The sequence below is a fragment of the Ictalurus punctatus genome, chromosome 11 (assembly GCF_001660625.3).
Source record: "Ictalurus punctatus breed USDA103 chromosome 11, Coco_2.0, whole genome shotgun sequence".
Taxonomy (NCBI): Eukaryota; Metazoa; Chordata; class Actinopteri; order Siluriformes; family Ictaluridae; genus Ictalurus; species Ictalurus punctatus.
The window spans coordinates 17,398,867-17,420,525 of record NC_030426.2 but is presented as its reverse complement, the minus strand read 5'-3'; the positions used below and the strand labels follow the sequence as shown (position 1 = coordinate 17,420,525).

Genomic DNA, 21,659 nt, shown 5'->3' with positions numbered 1-21,659 from the left:
AATAAAACATTTAATGGCCCACAGCTACATAAATGATTCATTGCTCTGAACCACAAAATACAAACAGGGTCACATCAGGTTGGCTTAGAAATGGGAAAATAAATGCCTGTATACATTAACTGAATAAGAAAACATTCGAAACAAACAGATAATGTGTTCTAAACAGATACCAACACAGATACAAATAAGAGGTGCACTAAATAGAAAGGTTCACAGGGCATCTGGTTGAAATTAGAAGACTGGGATCCTGCAAGCCATAACAAAATAAGTCACATGATCAGGAGGTTTTTACTTTCATGCGGGCATGAGTGAATAAGATATGAAACTTGTGGGACAAAGAAAGACCACATTCATTAACATGATCATATAGCGTTTGTTCATTCATTCTTGAGAACACTCTGATCACGGTTGTGGTGGTGGATTCATATTTAATAAAGAAAAGAAACCTTCTGGTTTAGGCCACAGCCTCTTCACATTTAAAACTGAATGCAGCATACACTCACTGACCACTTTATTAAGAACACCTGGCCACTGAATTAATTATCCAATAAGTCATACATGTGGCAGCAGCGTAGTGCATAAAATTGTGTTAATGTTCACACGACACCTCAGAATGGGGAAAAATGTCATCTCAATGACTTGTCAATTGAATCTCAATGAAAGTCATTGCATGGTTGTTGATGCCAGACAGGCTAGCTCGAGTATTTATAAAACACAAAAGCAGCAGTTCTGCAGACGGAAACTCACATAACTACACTTTATAACCATGATGAGCAGAATAGCATCTAAAAAAAAAAACAGACTGGACCTTGAGGTGGATGGATTACGACAGGAGAAAACCACATCAGGTTTTCACACACAACGACCTCTAGAGTTTACTCAGAATGGTGTGGGGAAAAAAACAAAAAAACATACTGTGTGCAGTGGGTCTGCACATTAAAACACCTTCTTGAGTCAATTGCGAATCTGTTTTTAGAGGATTTAAACCTAACATGGTGAACAAATTATATTATAGAATTCAGGCAATTTTATTGGGGTTATCTCACACAGTGTGGCAAGTAATAATCTGGAAAGACCTTTGTAATATCACCAAAGACCTTTGTAATAAATCCAGTCTAAAACTTCATTTAAAGAGAAGCAAATCAGTAAATGAATCACATGTAAATGAATCACATGTAAATGAATCACATGAAAATGAATCACATGAAAATGAATCATATGAAAATGAATAAATAAATTAAAAGGATTTTTTTCTTACAAAATATAAGACAAAAGGATTTTTTTCTTGCAAAAAAAAAAAACACCTTGTTGATGAGAGTATTAAGGAAAAATGTGGTTTGGTAGTGGAAAAAAAGTGGAATAAAGTGTTTGGTAGTATCTATCGCTAAGGGGAGCTAACGTTCCAGTGTGGATAATACCAGTGACTTATGATTGCTGACATAATTGATCAGAGCAGAAATGAGGATTTATCAGTCACAGTGATAGGTTAGCTGTGAAATGTGGAGGTGGGAGTGTCCAGATCATTATAGGTGATTTGTGCGAGTTCGGAGTATTGATTGTAGACCTGGCTGACAGTCGCATACTTAAAGATTAGAGGGAAAAGATCTGGTCATTTGTCATTTTGTGTGTGCACTCCTATTTGGGCGAGGCTGTGGTATTGTGTCAGATATTTTCAGATATGTCTCAAATGTGCACTATGAAGTTCATTCTTGGAACATCTCACATCAATCACTAACATTTTGCAGTAAATTGCAGTCAGTGAACTGCATCAATTTCCATACATTTTATAGTGTTGAACAAAAGCCAAAACCTTAGCAAAACCTCAAATGTTCACCTGAAATGTTTAGCTCCTAATTTGTATCTGCTGTGTAGCAGCACTCTCACATGATGCATCAGCCAAAAATTTAAAAAATAAAAAAATTAAATGAACGACCAAAACCTAATGGCTCCATCCCCTTTATCTCAATAAAACAGGCTGCAACAACCAAGCTCAAAATGAGTCTAATATGCCACACTCCATAGTAAACCATCTTCACGGTCTTCTTTCAGCACTTATGACTCACCTTCAGTCCTACATGGATGCCCTAAAGATCTGAACTTCTCATTTATACAGTAGTGGAAAGACATCCTTGCAGCAGTGAATAAATCTCACTTGAATACTCTAGATTTGTAGGTAGGAACTGCTGCTCTAATCATAAAGACTGTCCTGTGCTCATATCAGGGCTTTTATTCACAATATGCTCATACTGATCATCCTCTCAACACACTTGGTATTGTTTGAGCTTATTAATATATAGCTGTAGAACAGTAATGATTTATAATCTTACTACACACTCAGTATGTTTACATGGACAACAATAATCAGATATTAACCCGATTAAGACAATACCCTGATTAAGAAAGTACTTTTAAGAAAGTTTTAAGAAAGTACTTTTAAGAAAGTCTGATTAAGAAAGTACGTCAATCACTCTATGTTCTATAACATGTAAAACCTGAACACGAATGGGGTATTCTAAAAGTGACTCATGTAAAAACCTTAATCACAATATTGTCTTATTCAGAATAAGGTCAGTAAACAGATTACTGCTGTCCATGTAAATGGAGTCAGTGTCATCCAGAAAAGAAAGGGTTTCCTTTTGAGTCTGATTCCTGTCAAGGTTTCTTGCCAATGTATGCTCTGGTTTGCTCATTACAGGTCTAAATCACTATAAAAATAAATTCGAATTACAATCTTATTTGCGTAAAATTGTCTCAGTCAAAAGATCAGACACTAGATTGAATACATACTTTTCATTGTCTTAAGAACATTTTGATAAAGGCTTATGGTTGAAATTTGTCTCTTGTAGTATTGTAGTGCAGTAAAATAAAGTATAGAATGTCTTTAGTTTACAGTATGTAAAACTTCCGCATAGAATTAAATTGTAATTTGTAACAAACAAGTAGTCTTCAATTAGAACTAAAGAGTAGGAGTGAGGAGCTCTGTGCATTTGTGTATTAGGGAAAGCTAAGAAAAGTCTCCTGGATGAAGCTCATTCTTGAAGCTGGTTTAGAAGTTACCAAGACTGTACAATGTTTCATCTCAAATACTAATAAGAATTTTACATTTTCCTTGGCAACTCCAAAATTCCATGTGTGTAATTTCAAATTGTGTTAATGTCTTCATTATTATTAAAAAAATTGTGGAAAATAGCAAGAAAAACTTCTATGGTCACATATATCCAAACTGAGTTTCTCCAGGGTAAACACACTCAGTAATATACGGTACACTGAGCACTTTATTAGAAACAATACACTGATATTGCGTAGGGTCTCTCTTTGCTCTCAAAACAGCCTCAATTCTTTGTGGCATGGATTCCACAGAATGTTGGAAACATTCCTTTGATATTCTGGTCCATGTTGAGATGACTGCATCACACAATTGAGTCCTTTTTGTTAGGTTTTGCAGGTTTTTCAGGTACACTTTCATGCTGAGAATCTCTCAAAGGTGTTCTACTCGATTCAGATCTAGTGACTGGGAAGGCCACTGAATAAACCAGTTTGAGACTGCTTTATGAAATGGTGCATTATAATGCTGGAAATAGTTATTAGAAGATGGGAAAATTTGGCCATGAAGGGATGCACATGGTCAGCAACAATACTCAAAGAGGATGTGGCATTCAGGTGTTTTCTTGCCCAAAGTGTGGCAAGAAAACATTCCCCACACCATTACACCACCTCTGCCAGCCTGGACTGTTGACACAAGGAAGTTGGACCATGGATTCCTGCTGTTGGCACCTAATTCTGACTCTACCATCTGTGTGCCTCAAAATAAATTGAGATTCATCAGACCAGGCTAAGTTTTTCCAAGTCCAGTTTGGGTGATCCTGTGCTCATTGCAGCCTCAGCTTTCTGTTCTTGGTTTACAGAAATTGAACTCGACATTGTCTTTATCCCGGAACGTAAGGGAGGATAGGACGGATGCAAGTGCAGTAAAAGGGGCGGCTGTGGCTCAGGTGGTAGAGTGGGTTGTCCACTAATCGTAGGGTTGGCGGTTTGATTCCCGGCCCACATGACTCCACATGCCGAAGTGTCCTTGGGCAAGACACTGAACCCCAAGTTGCTCCCGATGGCAAGTTAGCGCCTTGCATGGCAGCTCTGCTACCGTGTGTGTGTGAGAATGGAGGAATGAGAACCAGTGTAAAGCTCTTTCAGTAAAAGTGCTATATAAGTGCAGACCATTTACCATTAAAAGACCCTTAATAGGGAGAGACAGGCAGACAAATCCAAATCATGATACAAGAGCATGGTCAAAACAGGCAATGGGTCAAGCGATCTACAAACAGGCATAAACTGGGCAAGGCTAGAATCCAAAACAAAGTCAATAAACATGAATCAAACTGAGAAACAAGGAACAACCACTTGGTAACGAGAATACACTCAATACTACGCCAAGTCATGGTGTTCAAAAAGTCTCTTTTATAGCGTGGAGTGAATGAGTGTGAGATTGGCAACATTAGTGTGTAATTAAAGTTCCCGGAGAAGGTGAAAGTGTGTGTGTGTGTGGGAAGTGTAGTCCATGGCGGCCATGTTTGTAGGTCGCCATGGGACCTACAGGATGGGAAATGTTGCAGGATGGGAAATGTAGGATCGGAAATGTAGTCACTGGTTTGCTGTGACAGTCTTCTGCTGTTTAGCCCATCTGCCTCAAGGTTTGACATGTTGTGAATTCGAGATGCTTTTCTGCTCACCACAATTGTACAGAGTGGTTATCAGAGTTACTGTAGCCTTTCTGTCAGCTCGAACCAGTCTGGCCATTCTCTGGCCAAGTTTTTCCTGCAAAACTACCACTCACTGGATGTTTTATTTTTCTTCATTGCGCCATTCTGAGTAAACTCTAGAGACTATTGTGAGTAAAAATCCCAGGAGATCAGCAGTTATAGAAATACTCAAACCAACCCATCTGGTACCAACAATCATGCCACAGTCTAAATCCCTGAGATCACATTTTGTCCCCATTCTGATGGTTGATATGAACATTACTCGAAGCTGCTTGCCCGAATCTGCATGATTTTATGCACTGCACTGCTGCCACATGATTGGTTGATTAGATAATTGCATGAATGAGTAGGTGTACAGGCATTTGTAATAAAGTGTTCAGTCAGTGTACATGGCTCATATCAGCAAATATATATATATATATATATATATATATATATATATATATATATATATATATATATATATATATTTTATCACAAATCAAATCAAATTTGAAGAAGCAAACACAAAGTAATAACAAACGAAGTTTCCTTGGTCTGAAACACATTGCACTAAATGTATGTAAAGTATATAATGTAAGACATAGCTTTAAAAATAAAGACTGAGACCAAGAGAAGGAAAACAGCAAATAGCAAAGAGATAGAATGATAAGCGAGATGAAAGATGAGAAGGAGGTGAAAGAAGATAAGAGTTCCTGTCTCTGGATTGAGGCTGGCTTTTCTTCCTTGCAGCACTTTAGGGTGGTTTTCATTGGTGACTTTATTTATAATTGAATGTAATATGTGAAGATAAAGGCCCTATAGTATCGCCTGTCTCTCCTAAGCGCTTTACGCTGCATTACGCTTTATTCATTGAATTAGCTCTACTTGAGTTGGCGTCCCCTGAGCCTGCTTTAAAAAATTTCCCATGAAAGGCTTACATTAATTTCAGCCACTAATCACATGCACTAGAGCGTGGCTGTGTATTCTGCACACTTCCCCCATATAACATCCCTCCTCATTCATTTCCACATAATCCCCTCCAGAAAAAAAAGAAGAAACAATGTTCGCCTCCTTACGCTTTGCTGCCACCGTTTAAAGAAATAAGCCATTTTACATTACTCTTACCTCAAATGTAGTAGATTCACTGGGATATAATTGACGTCTAAAGTTTGCTTTTTTATTTTCGTATTAGAAATATAACAATCTAGACCTTTTTCAAAAATGTTTTTAATCTAATCGCATTAGCTAAACCATTTGCATTATCTAAAATGGTGAGGTATTAACTACTCTTGCAAAAATTCCTCATTCAAAATGTTGTTCTGTCATGTGACATTCTGTAATGAACATGAAAGTAAAGCTTCTAGCTGTCAATTTAACGTGACAAAAATGCATGACAAAATCTTCCCACACCTGTTTGATTCGTTATATAATGACTACACAGACAACTTTATAAAACAGCAGAATTAGCGTAATAAAAATAAACAAATCAAATTAACTCTGCTCAAAGTGATGTCAATCAAGGTAGTGAAGAAGAAAGTGAAGTCTGGCTTCAAGATCGCTACTATTATGTAATATTATAATTATAATATAATTATGGTATATATTATAACTTGATAATTATTAGAATGTATAATCATATATTATATTACATTATTATGGAAATCACTCACTGCTGCTGAAGATGGCCCCACATGGACAGCCTACAGAATCACAAGATTACTGTGTATGGTACCACACCATGAAGATGGCGTTGGACTGCAATTGGTACAAACATTTTTTGCTATGATGGCTTAGGACTGCAATTCCCATGAACAGTTATGCACTGAAGTCTCCATCAGTGAACAGTTGGTAATTTAAAACTATAATGAATGGCCTGGTTACACAATTGCAATTTTGGACCATGTTGTACACAGCTATAGAAGGGAATTATTTATAATTGCACTATCGGGCGTCACCCAGATGAGGTTCCAGATGTTCCATTTATGTCTGGTTCCTCTGAAGGTTTCCTCCTCATGTCGTCTCAGGGAGTTTTTCCTTGCCCCATCACCTCTGGCTTGCTCATTAGGGATAACCTTTAAGTTTAAAATTTATATCCTGAATTCATATATATCTGTAAAGCTGCTTTCCTCCATATAACTTTTATACACTGGAGTTAAATGTGAATTCTTCAGGACCATTGTGCAACATGGTAGCATGTTACATAGGACTGCATACAGTGCAAATACACAACAGTGCGAGACAAGTGCAAAGCTATAAAATGCACACATAAGACAGTCGTATAGTCACAGATAGTATAGTCACAGACTAGAAACCAGTCAAATACATTTGAAAGTTGAGGTTTTGGCCAAAACTATTTCTTTAAGTCATGCCTCATGCTTCTCATTGGTATGGTATTTCTTTCATTCATTCATCTCCATTAAGTGCTTTATCCTGATCAGGGCTGTAATGGATCCCAGGTACACTGGGTGGGAGGCAGAAATACAGAGAATACACAGAAATACATGCCTGTCCATCACAGAGCACAATGCACACATACACACACTCATATCATGTGAGAGGTGGGAGGAAACTGGAGGACCCAGAGGAAACCAATGTGAACACAGGAGAACATGGAAATCTCCATACAGACAGTAACCCGAGCTCAGGACTGAACCAGGGACCCTGAAGCTGTGAGGAGGCATCACTACTGTGTTGCAGTGAGGACGGTGCAAAATGTAAGAAGTCCAGAATCAAAGTAGTGACATTGAGAGTATCAGCAGAGTTTCATTTCTAATGGGAGTGACTGATTTATAAAACCTTCAAGTAATATCAATATTAAATAATGATTGATGCATCCATGTAGTGCACCATCTACAGTGATGTAAGTGAAAGCACACAGTGTAACATAACACCTGCGTGAATATTGTGCTCTTGAACACTCACTACAGCGCCAATGGCATAAATCAGCAATACATTCCAGAGCCATTTTCACTACTGGGACACAGTTGAATGAAGCTCCCCATTTCTGATAATCATATAGCTTACAGTAATTGGCACAAGAATTACTCAATCATTCAGCAAAGTATGTTTAGTACAGAAGAACATTTCATTGGTTTCCTGAAAGCCCTTTTCCACATCTGTGTCACTGCGCTACTCTCAAATCATCTCCACACATGCTACACTTCCCAAATCAGAGTGCAACACACAGCCCTAGTTTACTTTAGGATCAGCTACAAAAGGTGAGTAGAAGTTTATCAGATATCAGAGAGCAGAAAGAGTGCAAAAGGAGGTGTTGTGCTTCTGTTTGTATAAGTACTTTGAACAAGACCAGATGTGCTTCATGTAGCACATGTTACTGTAATAGTGCTTATCTGGCTTAAGTGTGTAAATATGACAAGCTCTGAACCAACAAGAGAATTCCAGAGAGAGCTGGCTGCTAAGGTGCACAAATTAGATTTAGTCCGCTGATGAAGAAAGAAATGCTCAAAGAAAAAACACTAAACACTGAATTTCAGTCTTATATCAGTAACCCCCTAACCTTTACTGTTCTAACAAGAACAACCAATCACAGCCAGACTGGATCCCTGTAGCCATAACATACATTACAACATTCACTCACACATGTATTATACACTTGATGTTGAAAATATTGTTATTTTTATTACAAGTAAATGGGCTAGCTGTGCTTATAACAAATAAATAATTCATAAATGAATAACAATAAGGTCAGAATTTTTGCCATCAACATGTCTTATTTGCTGTTAACAACTGAAGTGGATTATGTTTTACAGGCATTGTGTTTTCTGGTTGTCAGGGCATCTGTCTGTCCATCTATCCAAGATTCTCGTTAGTACGTCATCTCAAGAACGAGCAGTCGAATGTTTGTAGAATTTATATGACACTTTCAGGTGAAGTGATTAGATTTTTGAATTGATCCAACCAGGGTTAAGATCACACCAAGCCCAAATGTCTGAAATAGTTTGAAGTATATGTATAAGTATATGTCCTTCCTGTTTGAAGTATATTTTAAGGGTATTCAAGGCATGCAAATTAGCAACAAGGAGGACTAGAGTTGTTGGTGGCTGATGCATCTCCACTGACACTGTTGACATAGAGTTCTAGTTTTTTACTTTTGTGGAACCAAGAACAATAGCATCACCAAACGGCATAAAAAAAAAAAAAGAAATTATAAAATTATTCAGCTGATCTTGTTCTAGCCCAGACTGTTGATTCACGCATATTGTTGAGCATTGTATAAAGTTATTACATGCAGAATGAAATGCCCCTTAGATGTGGTGTCCACTGGGTCTAATTCACTGGTCACCAACCCTCTTCCTTGAGATCTACCTTCCTGCAGGTTTCATCTCCAACCAAAATCTAATACACCTGTTTTAGTTGATCAAGAACCTCTTAAGGCAATGGTTAAATGGTCAGGTGGGTGCAATTATGGGTGGAGCTAAAGTCTTCAGGAAGGTGGATCTCCATGAACAGGGTTGGTGACCACTGATCTAATTTATTTAAGCCTATTACACTGACACATCTATTACACGTCATCAGAAGTTATTAAGAAGGTGCATGTGAAATTGTCATGGCCCCCAGGGGAAATTCCACCTTGGGCCACTAGAGGGCCCCCTGACTGTCCTTGCAGAACTTCTTCTTCTTCTCTTGTCTCACTCATTTCCCGTTTTACCATGCTTGCCTGTTTGTTGTTTTTCTTGATTAGTTAACCTATATAAGTTCCCTGTTTATTCTCCTTTATTGCTGGAGCATTACGTTCAGATTGTTTTTGTGGTTTATATATGATGTGGCTGTTTCTCTTTTTTCCACCCATTTTATGTTATTTCTACTAAGCATAGTCTTTTTGATATTTTAAGTATTTTCTAGCCTTGTTTATATAGTATTGTTTCTAGTTGTTCCCTGGTGTTTTCTGGTGCTCCTGGTTCCTTGCGTCTGTTTCCCTGTGTCCTGTTTTTTAAGTAAAGATGTTCTGCACGTGCATCCACCTCCGTGGATTGCTGACAAAAAAACCTTCATTCATTGACTTTCAATGTGTTCCTGTGTTATGTCACTATAGGATGAGACGGTGAGCAAAAAGGCTCAACCATAATAATAGTAACGACGAATTACTAATAAAAATGAGAAGTCAATTTCTCATTTTCTGCAATCTGAGTAAGATACTCACGTGAGGAGGGAGTGAGGGGGGAAAGTAAAGGCACCCTCGGTGATCCGGTCAACAAGATTAAGAGGAATTCTCTGGATCTGCTCGCAGTTTAGCATGATGAAATCGTACTTGCAGATGAGGAGGGAGTTCTCCGTGATCAACACCACTCGCTCTTTTTCATTGTTCCAGTGATCAATCCTGGTGAACAAAGAAACATATTTAAATTTAAATAAATAAAAAAAAACCCTGAGTACTCTTTTTAGTAATGTATTGTGATGGTCTTGACTGGTCTACCTTCACAAGAATATATACAATTCTTCATCAAAATATGAAGACACTGAAAAGAAAAACACTGCTGGAAATGAAATGAAAGAATGACGGATTAGGGATGAAGGTGTCAGTGACAGCACTGGGAGAATGAAACCTGTGACAGATGAGTAGTGTTTCAATCTATTCATCTTTCCGGGATTACTGAGCATATATTTGCTGAACACATCTTCTGGGAACTTCTGAATAAATTCAGTGCAAACAGAGGAATTACATCTCAAACGGTGATACAAAGAACACTGAGCCACTGCACAGCAAGTCTGACTAAAATACACAGTTGAAAACAATGCCATCATTGGAAAATACATAAATGACTATGACATGATTCTTAGAAATTAGGAACATAGAACATATACTGGCATCGCTTTTCCTCGGGAATTGTAACATGACTGCTAAAGAGGTTTACATGAAAATGTAATTCTGCAGTCAGGGTAGTGTATTTTGACAGTAAGTTATTTTGAGGTAAGACAAATATACAAAACCTCTCAATTATGTACATACTCTAAAAACTTCAATATTTCATGAAGTGCCTTCAGGAAAACCTCATCAAATATGTATGCTTGCATTTTTTTAGTTCCCAGATGTTACACTGAGCACAAAAGTAAAAGAGTTCAGAAGATGAATCACTGATACATAAGCTTTGAATGTGAATGACCTTTTTGTGAAACAAAGACAGAGCCAGAAGACAAAAAAACTTGCAAAATATTGTTGTGTTCTTGCCTCATTTCGTCGCTGCTGCAGGTGCGTAGGCGAGCCAGAGAAGAAAAAGAAAAGAAAAGAGAGAGGAATTTCAAAGTAGAACACAATTCCAGCCTTTTATTTGGGGGGGGGGGTTGTCTCTAAAGGACATCAGTGACTCCTTGTAGCTCAAATTGGATGGGCAATGAGAGGAAGACAACGTCTGAGTCACACATCTAAGTCTCACATTTGGCTCCAGAGTCTCTAAAACCCCACACAAAGGATATTGGACTACAACGACATGAGCCACATGGGAAGACCGTGAGGAAATCCAATGTTTAAACCTGAGGACAACCACTGGTGGGCCCTTTTGCAAGTTTCTTAATCCTCAACTTCTCAGCTTTATGTTTAGATTGGAATCTTAACCATTTGACAAGTGAGCAAATGTAAGCATAATAAATCAATACCCTGTCAATCAGAGTGAGCTTATGTGGAAGAGGGCAGTTAGCGCTTTCCTCTGGCTTGGTTCATCCTACTTGGCTGGTAGACATTGTGTCACAGGGGAGCGCTAGAAAGTGGCAGAAGACAGTAGTGACCCAAAAAAATACAGACATTAACTGCTTTATCCTGGACAGGGTCGCGGTCAATCTCGAGTTTATCCTGGGAACACTGGATGCAAGGTGGGGTAATTCACCCTGCATGGGATGCCAGTCCATTGCAGCGCACCAATCACATGCATTCACACCTTTAGCAAAGCCAAGCTACCCACCTGCATGGTTTTGGAACTAGGATTGAACCAGGGAGCCTAGAACCATGAGATTCAACAATATCCTCTGTGCCAACATGCCACTTTATTTCTTCATATATTAGTGTAATATTATAATTGTAATCGTAATTGTTTTAGAGGAAATTTCTTTCAGCCATCCATCCATCCATTTTCTGTACTGCTTATCCTACACAGGGTCACGGGAGAGCCTGGAGCTTATCCCAGGGAACACCCTGGATGGGGGGCCAGGCCATCGCAGGGCACAATCACACACCCATTCACACACTATGGACAATTTGGAAATGCTATTCAGCCTACAATGCAGGACTTTGAACTCGGGTAAAAAAAACAGAGTACCAGGAGGAAACAGTATTCTGAAGCATGAGAAGAACATGCAAATTGCGTGCACACAGGGTGGAGGTGGAATTCGTGCCCCCGATCATGGAAGTGCGAGGCAAGCATACTAACCAATCATTGTGCCACCCACTTCCAAACTTATTATTAATATTATTATTATAATTATTATAGTGTAAACAGCGTGGTACTATTTATTCAACAAACCCCTAATAAAGGTGCAACACAATGTAATACATGAATATGTTTTACTTTGGAACATTGCCTAAAGTATGGAAATTTGGAATTATAAGTACACTGCACGTATAAGAAAGCTGTGCAGGTCACAGGAAATTGTTGGTTGTGTGTGTGTGTGTGTGTGTGTGTGTGTGTGTGTGTGTGTGTGTGTGTGTTGGGCTGAAGAAAATGCAATATATTATTCATTCACATGCGGTAAGCTTTTAAAAGAATTTCCTGAAAGCTTGTGTCCACTGATAGAAGCTGACATCCGCCTGCACATTTAGCAAAACTTCCCTCAGCAGCCCTGCTTTACTGTCTGTTTATTTCACTTTAATAATTTCCTGCACATCTGCCTTATTTATAGAAAGGCATGACGGATTAATGGACTGTCAGGTGCAACCTTGCAAGTTGGGATCTTGTGTAAGATGGATTCCTTAATACTGCCTGCGAGTGTGTTACTAACATTAGTATTAGTGTGCAATGTTGCCACATTATATGACAACATTAGTCCATGTGTGTGTGGGCTTGGAGAAAATTGTCAAAGGTTAATGGGTTAAAGGGAAAAATGATTTGTTTACCATTTACATACAGGCTTCCTCCTTGTTAAATAGTAACTAGCACAAGTTTAACAGATGATTCGATTGTTATATCTGCAGTTGTGAGAACAGCACAGCCTGTAAGATAAACTGGATAATTTATAGTCATAAGTTTTTATACTTCCTGTATTTGATATAACCTGTAACATTCTTAGGTGAATTTTCCAACAGAGGCGTCATCGACCTAACCTCACAAAAGGGGTTTCTCTAAACATGAATAAAACACTGAACAGGAAGTCCTTTACTCTACAGTTTCTCAAATAGGAACTTCAGTGCATTTGAACCATGTTACTCTGATAGAAGAAAGCATATCAACTCTTAACTAGCACAATATCATACTGCAAAACCAACATTCCAATCAGTTAAAGGCAAACAATTAAAACTGTGAAGTGATTATATCAGGGTGTGGTGGCATATGTAAAGTATACTGATATATTATGATGTCTAAGTTTGTGTGCTTTATTCATAAAAACAAAAGAAGAACATACTCAACCAGAAGCCAAACACTCTGGACCGCACCATCCACTTTCTGGTCTACCAGTGATTTGATGTCCTCAATTGCGTTGTCCAGAGTTCCAGGCTAAACCAATAACCAAAAACAAGGATCAGCAGTCATTGAGATGAAAACTTCAACATGGTCATTTAGGATCATTCAGCTCTGTTCACTGACAAGCTGTTACTGCTAATGCTTTTAATATTTCATTAAAAAATGAATTATTTATGGGACACTTAACATTACACAAGCATTCTCAGAAGCAACAAAGAAGTTAGCAAAACAACACAGATTAACAGGGATATGTAGAGAGTTCCTCAGGGGCAGGGGCTCAAATGTCAAAAAGGGTTACATGATCAAAGAGCTAATTTTTACTACTTTACTACTTTAACTACTTTACTAACTTGAATTTAACTACATATTTTTATCACCCTGGTAGACACTGTAAACAGATTGTGTGTGGTCACAATAATGAATATGAGAAGAACACTACTAATATAACCTAATGGTATTTTATTTTTACATTCATAGAAATAATTACAACAAAACAGCAACTTTTAGTGGAGAGATGAATCCAAAGAACCTATACTTTTTTTTTTAAACATTATAAAATAAAATAAAAACTACAGTATTTTCCACAAGTACCATCCACAAATGTAGTGACACACCCATGGCACTTACTGTAAAAGTCAGTAAAACTATTAATTTCACAATTAAATTTACATTTGGCAGCAGCTCTCTGATTTCCATAAACCTGCAGCACTGCTTGCTGAACTGGCTTTTTAGTCTCAAAGCTTGTCATTTTTGTCTTCCAAATACCATATTAGTTAACGAGGGGCAAGTGTCTATATGTACATAGTATAACTAATACAGTATATATATGTAGTATACATATTCTATATATATATACCACATATGTATATACATACATACATACATACATACATACATATATATATATATATATATATATATATATATATATATATATATATATATATATATATATATATATATATATATATATATATATCATGCTCATGCTGAATGGAGCAGACGCTTTCAATTTGTAGTGTCTGTTGAACGTTCTTCAACTGAACTAAATGGTTTTTATTTATATAAAAAAGCAAAATGACAGTGGAGGCGGTGCCACGAGGGCCAAGGGTAACTGCTGTATGGCTGAAGAGAACACCGTGTAACACCGACTATCGCAGCAAGCCTAACTCTTAGTAAACATATGATGCCTTTTTTGCAACTATCTGTCTCATATTAGCGCACCTTTTTTCACCCATGTTGATAAGGTAGCTGTTCCTTTCGCTTCCTCTTTCTTTAGTTTTTCTTAAATTTTCTGCCATCTCTGTCTGTTTGACATCGTGCTTTTACTGACTATATAACATACATATAGGTCTAATATAACAAGATGAATTGCAGCTTTGGAAATTTAACGAACTTGAGTAGGTAGTACTTCCCAACACATTCCCTCTCAATCAATTTGAAAACTACTGGCGATAAGCATATAAATTCTGCTAATATTATGAAAAGGTTAGCAGAAGAGCTAGTGGTCTCAGCATACCTGTCTGACTGCTGAAGAGAGACACATCGCGATTGCGTCATGACAATGAGACTATCTGACGGCAGACTTGAGTCGGACAAATAAATAGGAAAATTCTCAGACTTTCTTGTGATTAATTTGCAATTGTTTTTGCATGCTCGTGTTAAATTGAGTTCAAATGCTTTATACATAATATAATTGTTTATTAATTAATGTTGAGAGGGGCTCTTTTAAATAATTTAGAAAAAAGCCCCCCCCCCCCCCCCCGCACATCCCTGTAAATTAACTAACACTTCATTCATAACTAATTGAATTTTAGATTTCATAGTTAAAATAAATAATTAAAGCTCATTACACAGGACATTACACGTATATATAATCATGTAGTATTTTTATGTCTAAAACATTGTCAAACATTTTGCGGTTTAATGCAAAACATTTCTTTGTGCATATTTTTTTTTTTTTTTTTTTACTTTTGCCTTTGTCAGATAACAAGAACCTGGGATTTGTTAAAAGTGAAATCTCTGACTGTCTTGTTACTGCATTGTTCTGTTACTGCAACAAGGCTGTGAACAGTGTCCGAGTTTTCAAAACAGGTTTTGATTAACAAATTCTCCAAGGTCTGTGTGGAAAAACACCAGGTAGAGAGATAGAGAGAGAGAGAGAGAGAGAGAGAGAGAGAGTGTATGTGTGTGTGTGTGTGTGTGTGTGTGTGTGTGTGTGTGTATACAATAAAGGAAGGAAGGTGAGCTTTATCGCCTCACACATGTCATTAAGTATATTTACTATGGGCGGGTAAAGGATCACTTCATTGTTAGACCTGAGCGAACATGTACAATTAACACTGTAAGAATAACAATGAGCGCGGAGACTGAAACACATTATATCTTGCATTCTACTGGGAGTATAGACCAGAAAACCATGCACAAACAATACCCAAAGTTTGAGCGCTATCAACAAGAGCTGTTTAGAGTTTTTACAGAAATAGAACCAAACTTTATGTTTCTGAAGAGTGCTACTATTTCTGCTGCTATTAACTGAGCAACGTTATCAAGATTAACACTGAATGGTAGAACTAACACAACTAGACTTCTATTACATTCCTTAAAATATTTCGAGCAGTTTTAAGTCTTTAAGATTATAACATTGCCTTGCATTTTAAATGACTTGGATTAACTAAAAACGTAATACACATCACACTTTACCCATCTCACCTCAAACACTGCACAGTTTGAGTTTTAACTAAAAAGCAAGATCCTGCATATTACCCGAAGGACAAAGAATCTCCTGAGCTTGAACTGGTTCACCGCTGTGGCCCACTTCTGTTCTGCATTGGTGCTGGTGGTGGTACTGGTGGTGGTGGTGATGATGGATGCTGGTGGCGATGTCTTCTCCTCAGTTTCAGTGCTCTGAGTGACAGTTGAGGATGGGGCACTGGGGTTGGACTGAAGGACCTCAGGGTCTACATTAGACGAATCAGCTGCATTCTGCTTAAGCTCCACAGATTTAAACGACTCCTCTTCTCTTTCTGACATTGTGCTGCTTATTTAGCCAGGGAGAGTCTGATGATCTTAAAAACACAACTTGTATGGAAGGAGACAGACAAACAGATGCACAGAGACATACAGACAAAAAGACAGACAGATAGATACAGAGACAGAGAGACAAACAAGCACACAGAGACATACAGACAAAGAGACAGACGGATAGATGCAGAGACAGAGAGACAGAGACACAAAGACAGACAGACACAGAGATGGACAGATATACACAGAGACAAAGAGACAGAGACACAAAGATAGAGACATGGAGATGGACAGACACACAGAGACAGGCAGACACAGAGATGGAGAGACAGACAGAGAGAGAGAGAGAGAGAGAGAGAGAGAGAGAGAGAGAGAGAGAAACAGACAGATACAGAGATGGACAGACAGAGAGACAGACACACAGAGGCAGACAGAGATGGACAGACACACAGAAACAGACAGACAGACAGACAGACACGCGCGCGCGCGCACACACACACACACACACACACACACACAAAAGAAAACAAGGATCAAATGGTCTCCAGTCGTCAACAACTTTTTAACTCACGACTTTTCATGTAATATTTTTCTTCGTTTTTCTTTAACATTTATTTCACATCGTATTTCTTACAGAATCCGTCGCAATGAGAACATCTTACAGTCTAATAGCCACAGAAAGTTTTTGAACGGCTGTAGACGGAACATACGAGTTGAATATATGCAATAATATTGTAATAATAATTTAAATAAATGATTTCAAAGATATTAAAGGATTTGAATACAGTATTTTAACTGGAATAAAATGAAACCAAAGCGCACATTCTTCCGCGCAGCAGTTACGCAGCAACACAGACCACAACCTGTCACTTCACACACTCTCAAGTGATTTACACTCTTTACTCCATATCGAGATCTAACACACAAGAAAGTCGGTTCTGGGAAGTCTTTAAATAAAATTCATAAAAAGGTGGACGCTTACCGGCCACTGAGCGAGAAGTTATCGATATTACACCGGATATGTTTGTACAGTAGCAGGTGCACAAAATACGTCTTCCTTCTTCCTGGATGTTTAAGCAGTGGGCGTGGCCAAATAAAGAAATACATGTCAAATTACTGTATCTAATATCTAGCCTGTATAGACCTACTTATTCATCTCTCTGTAATGCAAACACACACACACACACACACACACACACACACACACACTCACACACACACATTATATATATATATATATATATATATATATATATATATATATATATATATATATATATATATATATATATATATATATAAACAGCCAGGATTCCTTTACAAAATACAGTAAATACCCAGGTTAGTTTGCTCTTGCATTTCGCTTTAATATTATCATAAATATAGCCTACTGCGTATAATGAATTTGATTTCTTTTGTCTACAGTAAAGTTAATGCTATAAGGAAGGGGAAACATAATGAGTTTATAATGATAACTGTATTGTGCTCTTTCCAAAAGAATTCCAAAATAGATATAAACTTTTTTCTTTTTCTTTTTTTTAACAAAAGGAACAGTTAATGTATTCGATTACATTCATTATTTTTCATTTTAAGTGCTTTATGCTAGTCAGGGTTGCAGGGGATCCGGAGCCTGAACCAGGAACACTTTACATGGAAGGTGGGATACTGAATGGGATGCCAGTCTGTTACAGGGGCACCATGCACACACATATTCATACCCACAGGCAATTTAACATAGCCAGTTTAACTTATAGCCTGTTTTTGAGGTTGGGAGGTAATTTCAGAACCTGGAGAAAACTCACACAGACTCTTGGAGGACATATGAAACTTCACTCCTGAAACTCCTGAGCTCATGATCGAGCAGGGACCCTGGAGCTCTCAGGCAGCAATGCAGACTGTTTGTGTGGGAGGTTAGCGCATGAAAAAGCTACCAAAGCTGTTATTTTATTGTATTATATATATATTTTTGTTTGCTTAGCTTAGGTTTTGCTTATGCATTTCTCATACTCATTTTATTTGTAAGTCGCTTTGATAAAAGTGTCTTGTAAATGAATAAATGTAAATGTAAAATAGGAAGCACATATACACTTGTTTTGCCATTAACTGTGTTCACTTGTCTTGACATCACATTATGGAGGCTCACTGGGTGTGCCTGCACACACCCACATACATATCAGTGAACCACACTGACATTTTGTAAATAAACTGAGCATATCAGACCCATCCTTTTAAATGCGACCAAACGCATGTTGATTTTATAAGGGGAAACTCAGATTACATTGATGACACGTATGAGATAAAAACTGATCAACAGTAAATTCAATCATCACCAGTCACTACACCTACAGTAGCCTATATGATGGATTACCTCTACTATTAAAAAGAAAAACAACAACAAAAAAAGGAAGAATATGTGAAACAGCTCAGCCACCCACAGTTCTGGCCAGAAAATGGGGTTTTGAAGAGTGGGTATGGGACTTGAATGGTTGAGACAACATGCTTTTTAGACATGCTGGCTGCAATCACATTGCATTGGTTACTCCTATTTAACACTTTTGTTCCAGCACGTCCAAGGTTTTCTATAAATAAGCAAACCTTCACCTTGCAGAGTCTTAAAGTCTTTAACTGTCAATCGACTGAGTGGGATGCTGTGGATTGTTCCACCAGAATTATGGCATTTCCCTCCCACATTAAATGTAAAGCTTTCATCTTTCAGGTGTCAGTTTCTGTTCCTACTAATCGCCTGTGATGTGACATGTCCTACAGCTGCGTGAGAGAAAGAAATATTCACACATCCTGCATGGCTATTAAAAAAACACCAAGGCATTAAGAATTCCTCTCTATCAAAGGCATATTAAGCATGGTTTCAGAATAAAGCTTCTTTGAAATGGATTTTTTCTTCAGTGCCCACATATAATGCTTTCAGACACTATTTTCAGATGCGGCATAGAGCTAATACCTTGAGCAGTCATCTTGTGGAAAGCTTAACATTGGGCTTGTGCCCAGTCCGCAGGCACATCTTATTAGTCTGCAAGCTTCACTACTTAATATTATGTTAATAGTGTTCTTTTGTGGCAAGGCTTCTAATACACTAATAGGGCGATCCATCAAACTGATGCAACTCATGGTTTTCTAGGAAGAAGGCCTGACAAAGCCTTTTTTTTGCTACTGTGTCCCTATTGGATATATACAATATGCACACCTGGATATGAAACTGTCTCACACTCAGTGAGCTAAAATGATTGCCTTTGCATTTAATAATAATTCATGTCTAATCATAGAATCAAAAGAAAATAGATTCAATTTAGAATGCCTTGTCTCCCTGTGGCAACCCTTCATCTATAACAGAGGGTTTCACTATCAGAGACAGTTCTCAGTGGAACATCTTTAGGAAGTGAAGAACACTTAACTATCCAAAGAACCCTAGTGGAGTTCACCCCTTTTCTAACAGTGTCCACTGTTATGGAAATCCTCATAGAGTATGTGAACAGAGCTGTTTACATCATCTCAGCATACATGGCCTCAATCACAGATTGATACAAAAATGCTATTTTGGTCATCTTTTTTGTAAAAAAAAAAAAAAAAAAAAAAATCTTGTATGTTTTTTGTAATCTCATAATGAGAAATAGTAGATAAATTTGTCAATATTCATTAACATATTTTCACTTAACGTTGCACGGTGATGGAATAGGTCACATTGCTGCCTCACAGCTCCAGGGTCCCTGGTTCGATCCTGAGCTCAGGATACTGTGCCTGTGTGGAGTTGCTGTGCATGTTCTCCATGTGTTGTGTGGGTTTCTTCCATGTTCTCTGCTTTCCTTCTTAAAGCAGTTACTGAAACTGAATGACTGATCTTCACTTGATATATTTTTTTGAGTGTATAATCTATACAATTTAAAATGATAAAATTGTAAGCCTATGCTTAGTTACTACCTAAAAGGCAAGTGTCAACACAAATCCAAAACATATTCAAATGACTAAATACTTTATATCAAATGTTTGCAATGAAAACAGCACTGGTGTTCATCTGAGTTAATCAAAACAGTGCCATTGACTTTGATATTAATCAGTCATTATATTTAGAACATATATTTCTCAAACCGAAATCAACTCCCTGAAATTATGAATTATAATAGTACTTGCAGTGGCTATAGAAAGTTTAGACACCCCTGTTAAAATGGCAAGTTTATGAGATGTAAAAAATGAAACCAAGATAAATCATGCCAGAACTTTTCCCACCCTCAAAGTGAAATTACAACGTATAAAAAAGTGAAAGACAATCAGAAATATTTTATTGAAAAATAGGAAATATAAAAAAGTTACAATAAACTGGATGCAAGTGTAAAAGCCCGGCCAGATCCCGTCTACGTCCCTGTGTTCCAGTGTCTTTTCTCCCTTTTGTCTGTGTGTGTGTGTGTGTGTGTGTGTGTGTGTGTGTGTGTGTGTGTGTGTGTGTGTGTGTGTGTGTGTGTGTGTGTGTGTGTGTGTGTGTGTGTGTGTGTGTCTGTAGCACTCCAGTTCACACCCTGCCTGACTGAAGATTGATCTCACCTGGTTCTCATATACTCACCCAATCTGCAGCATTTATAAGCCCCAGTTTTTCAGCCACTCATTGCCAGAGTGTTCCAGCTTCAGTGCAGTTAATTTGGCCTTCCTTGCATTTGGTTTCCTGTTATGCGTCTGTGTTCTGCATTTGGGTCCCCTCGTCTCTGTATTCCCCTTAACAGAACAACCTGGCCAACATGGACCCAGCAGAGCCAGCTTCCCTGCAGTCAGCCCTGTTCCGTCAAGGAACCCTCCTTGATCAACATGAATTATAGCTCCACGCACTCACTGAGAGCCACAAGACAATGATGGACCAGCTTGGGCTCCGCACCCAGCAACTCTACAGCATCTTCCACCAACTGGTCCAGACAACCCCTGGCCCCCAGCCCGTCACCATACCCAGGTGGTCCAGTAGGTTTCCTCCCCCAGTCCACCACAGCATGAAGCACATATCCCAGACCCTGAACCCTATTTGGGTGCCTTAGGAAAGTGCAAGTCTTCCTCCTCCAGTGATCTCTCTTGTTTGCCCAGCATCCCTTAAGCTATGCCAATGATGAGGCTAAGGTGGCCTACATCATGGGGCTGTTGAGTGGAAATGCCCTAGCCTTGGCCACTGCCATCTGGGACAGGTCCTCCCTTATCTCCTTTACCACAGAACTTCGGAGGGTTTTTGACCACCCAAACCTCCACCAGGGGCCCTGTAGTGTGGCCAAGTACTCTGTGG

The 21,659-nt window shown here is 38.2% G+C and overlaps 1 protein-coding gene across 2 annotated transcripts in view; it reads right to left on the bottom strand.

Annotated features, from left to right (window-relative positions):
- The window catches only part of tprg1 (tumor protein p63 regulated 1), a 32,163-nt gene extending 14,687 nt beyond the window's left edge, over positions 1 to 17,476 (bottom strand). The window contains exons 1-4 of one of the 2 annotated variants that reach the window (XM_017480073.3): positions 17,373 to 17,476; positions 16,133 to 16,447; positions 13,308 to 13,399; positions 9,901 to 10,077 (exon numbers count right to left, since the gene is read on the bottom strand). In XM_017480073.3, the coding sequence (XP_017335562.1) occupies positions 9,901 to 10,077; positions 13,308 to 13,399; positions 16,133 to 16,399 (536 nt within the window). In that variant the 5' untranslated portion in view covers positions 16,400 to 16,447; positions 17,373 to 17,476. The remainder of the gene's footprint in view (positions 1 to 9,900; positions 10,078 to 13,307; positions 13,400 to 16,132; positions 16,448 to 17,372) is intronic. The other variant, XM_017480074.3, reaches the window with a different exon arrangement.
- Positions 17,477 to 21,659: the final 4,183 nt, after the last annotated feature.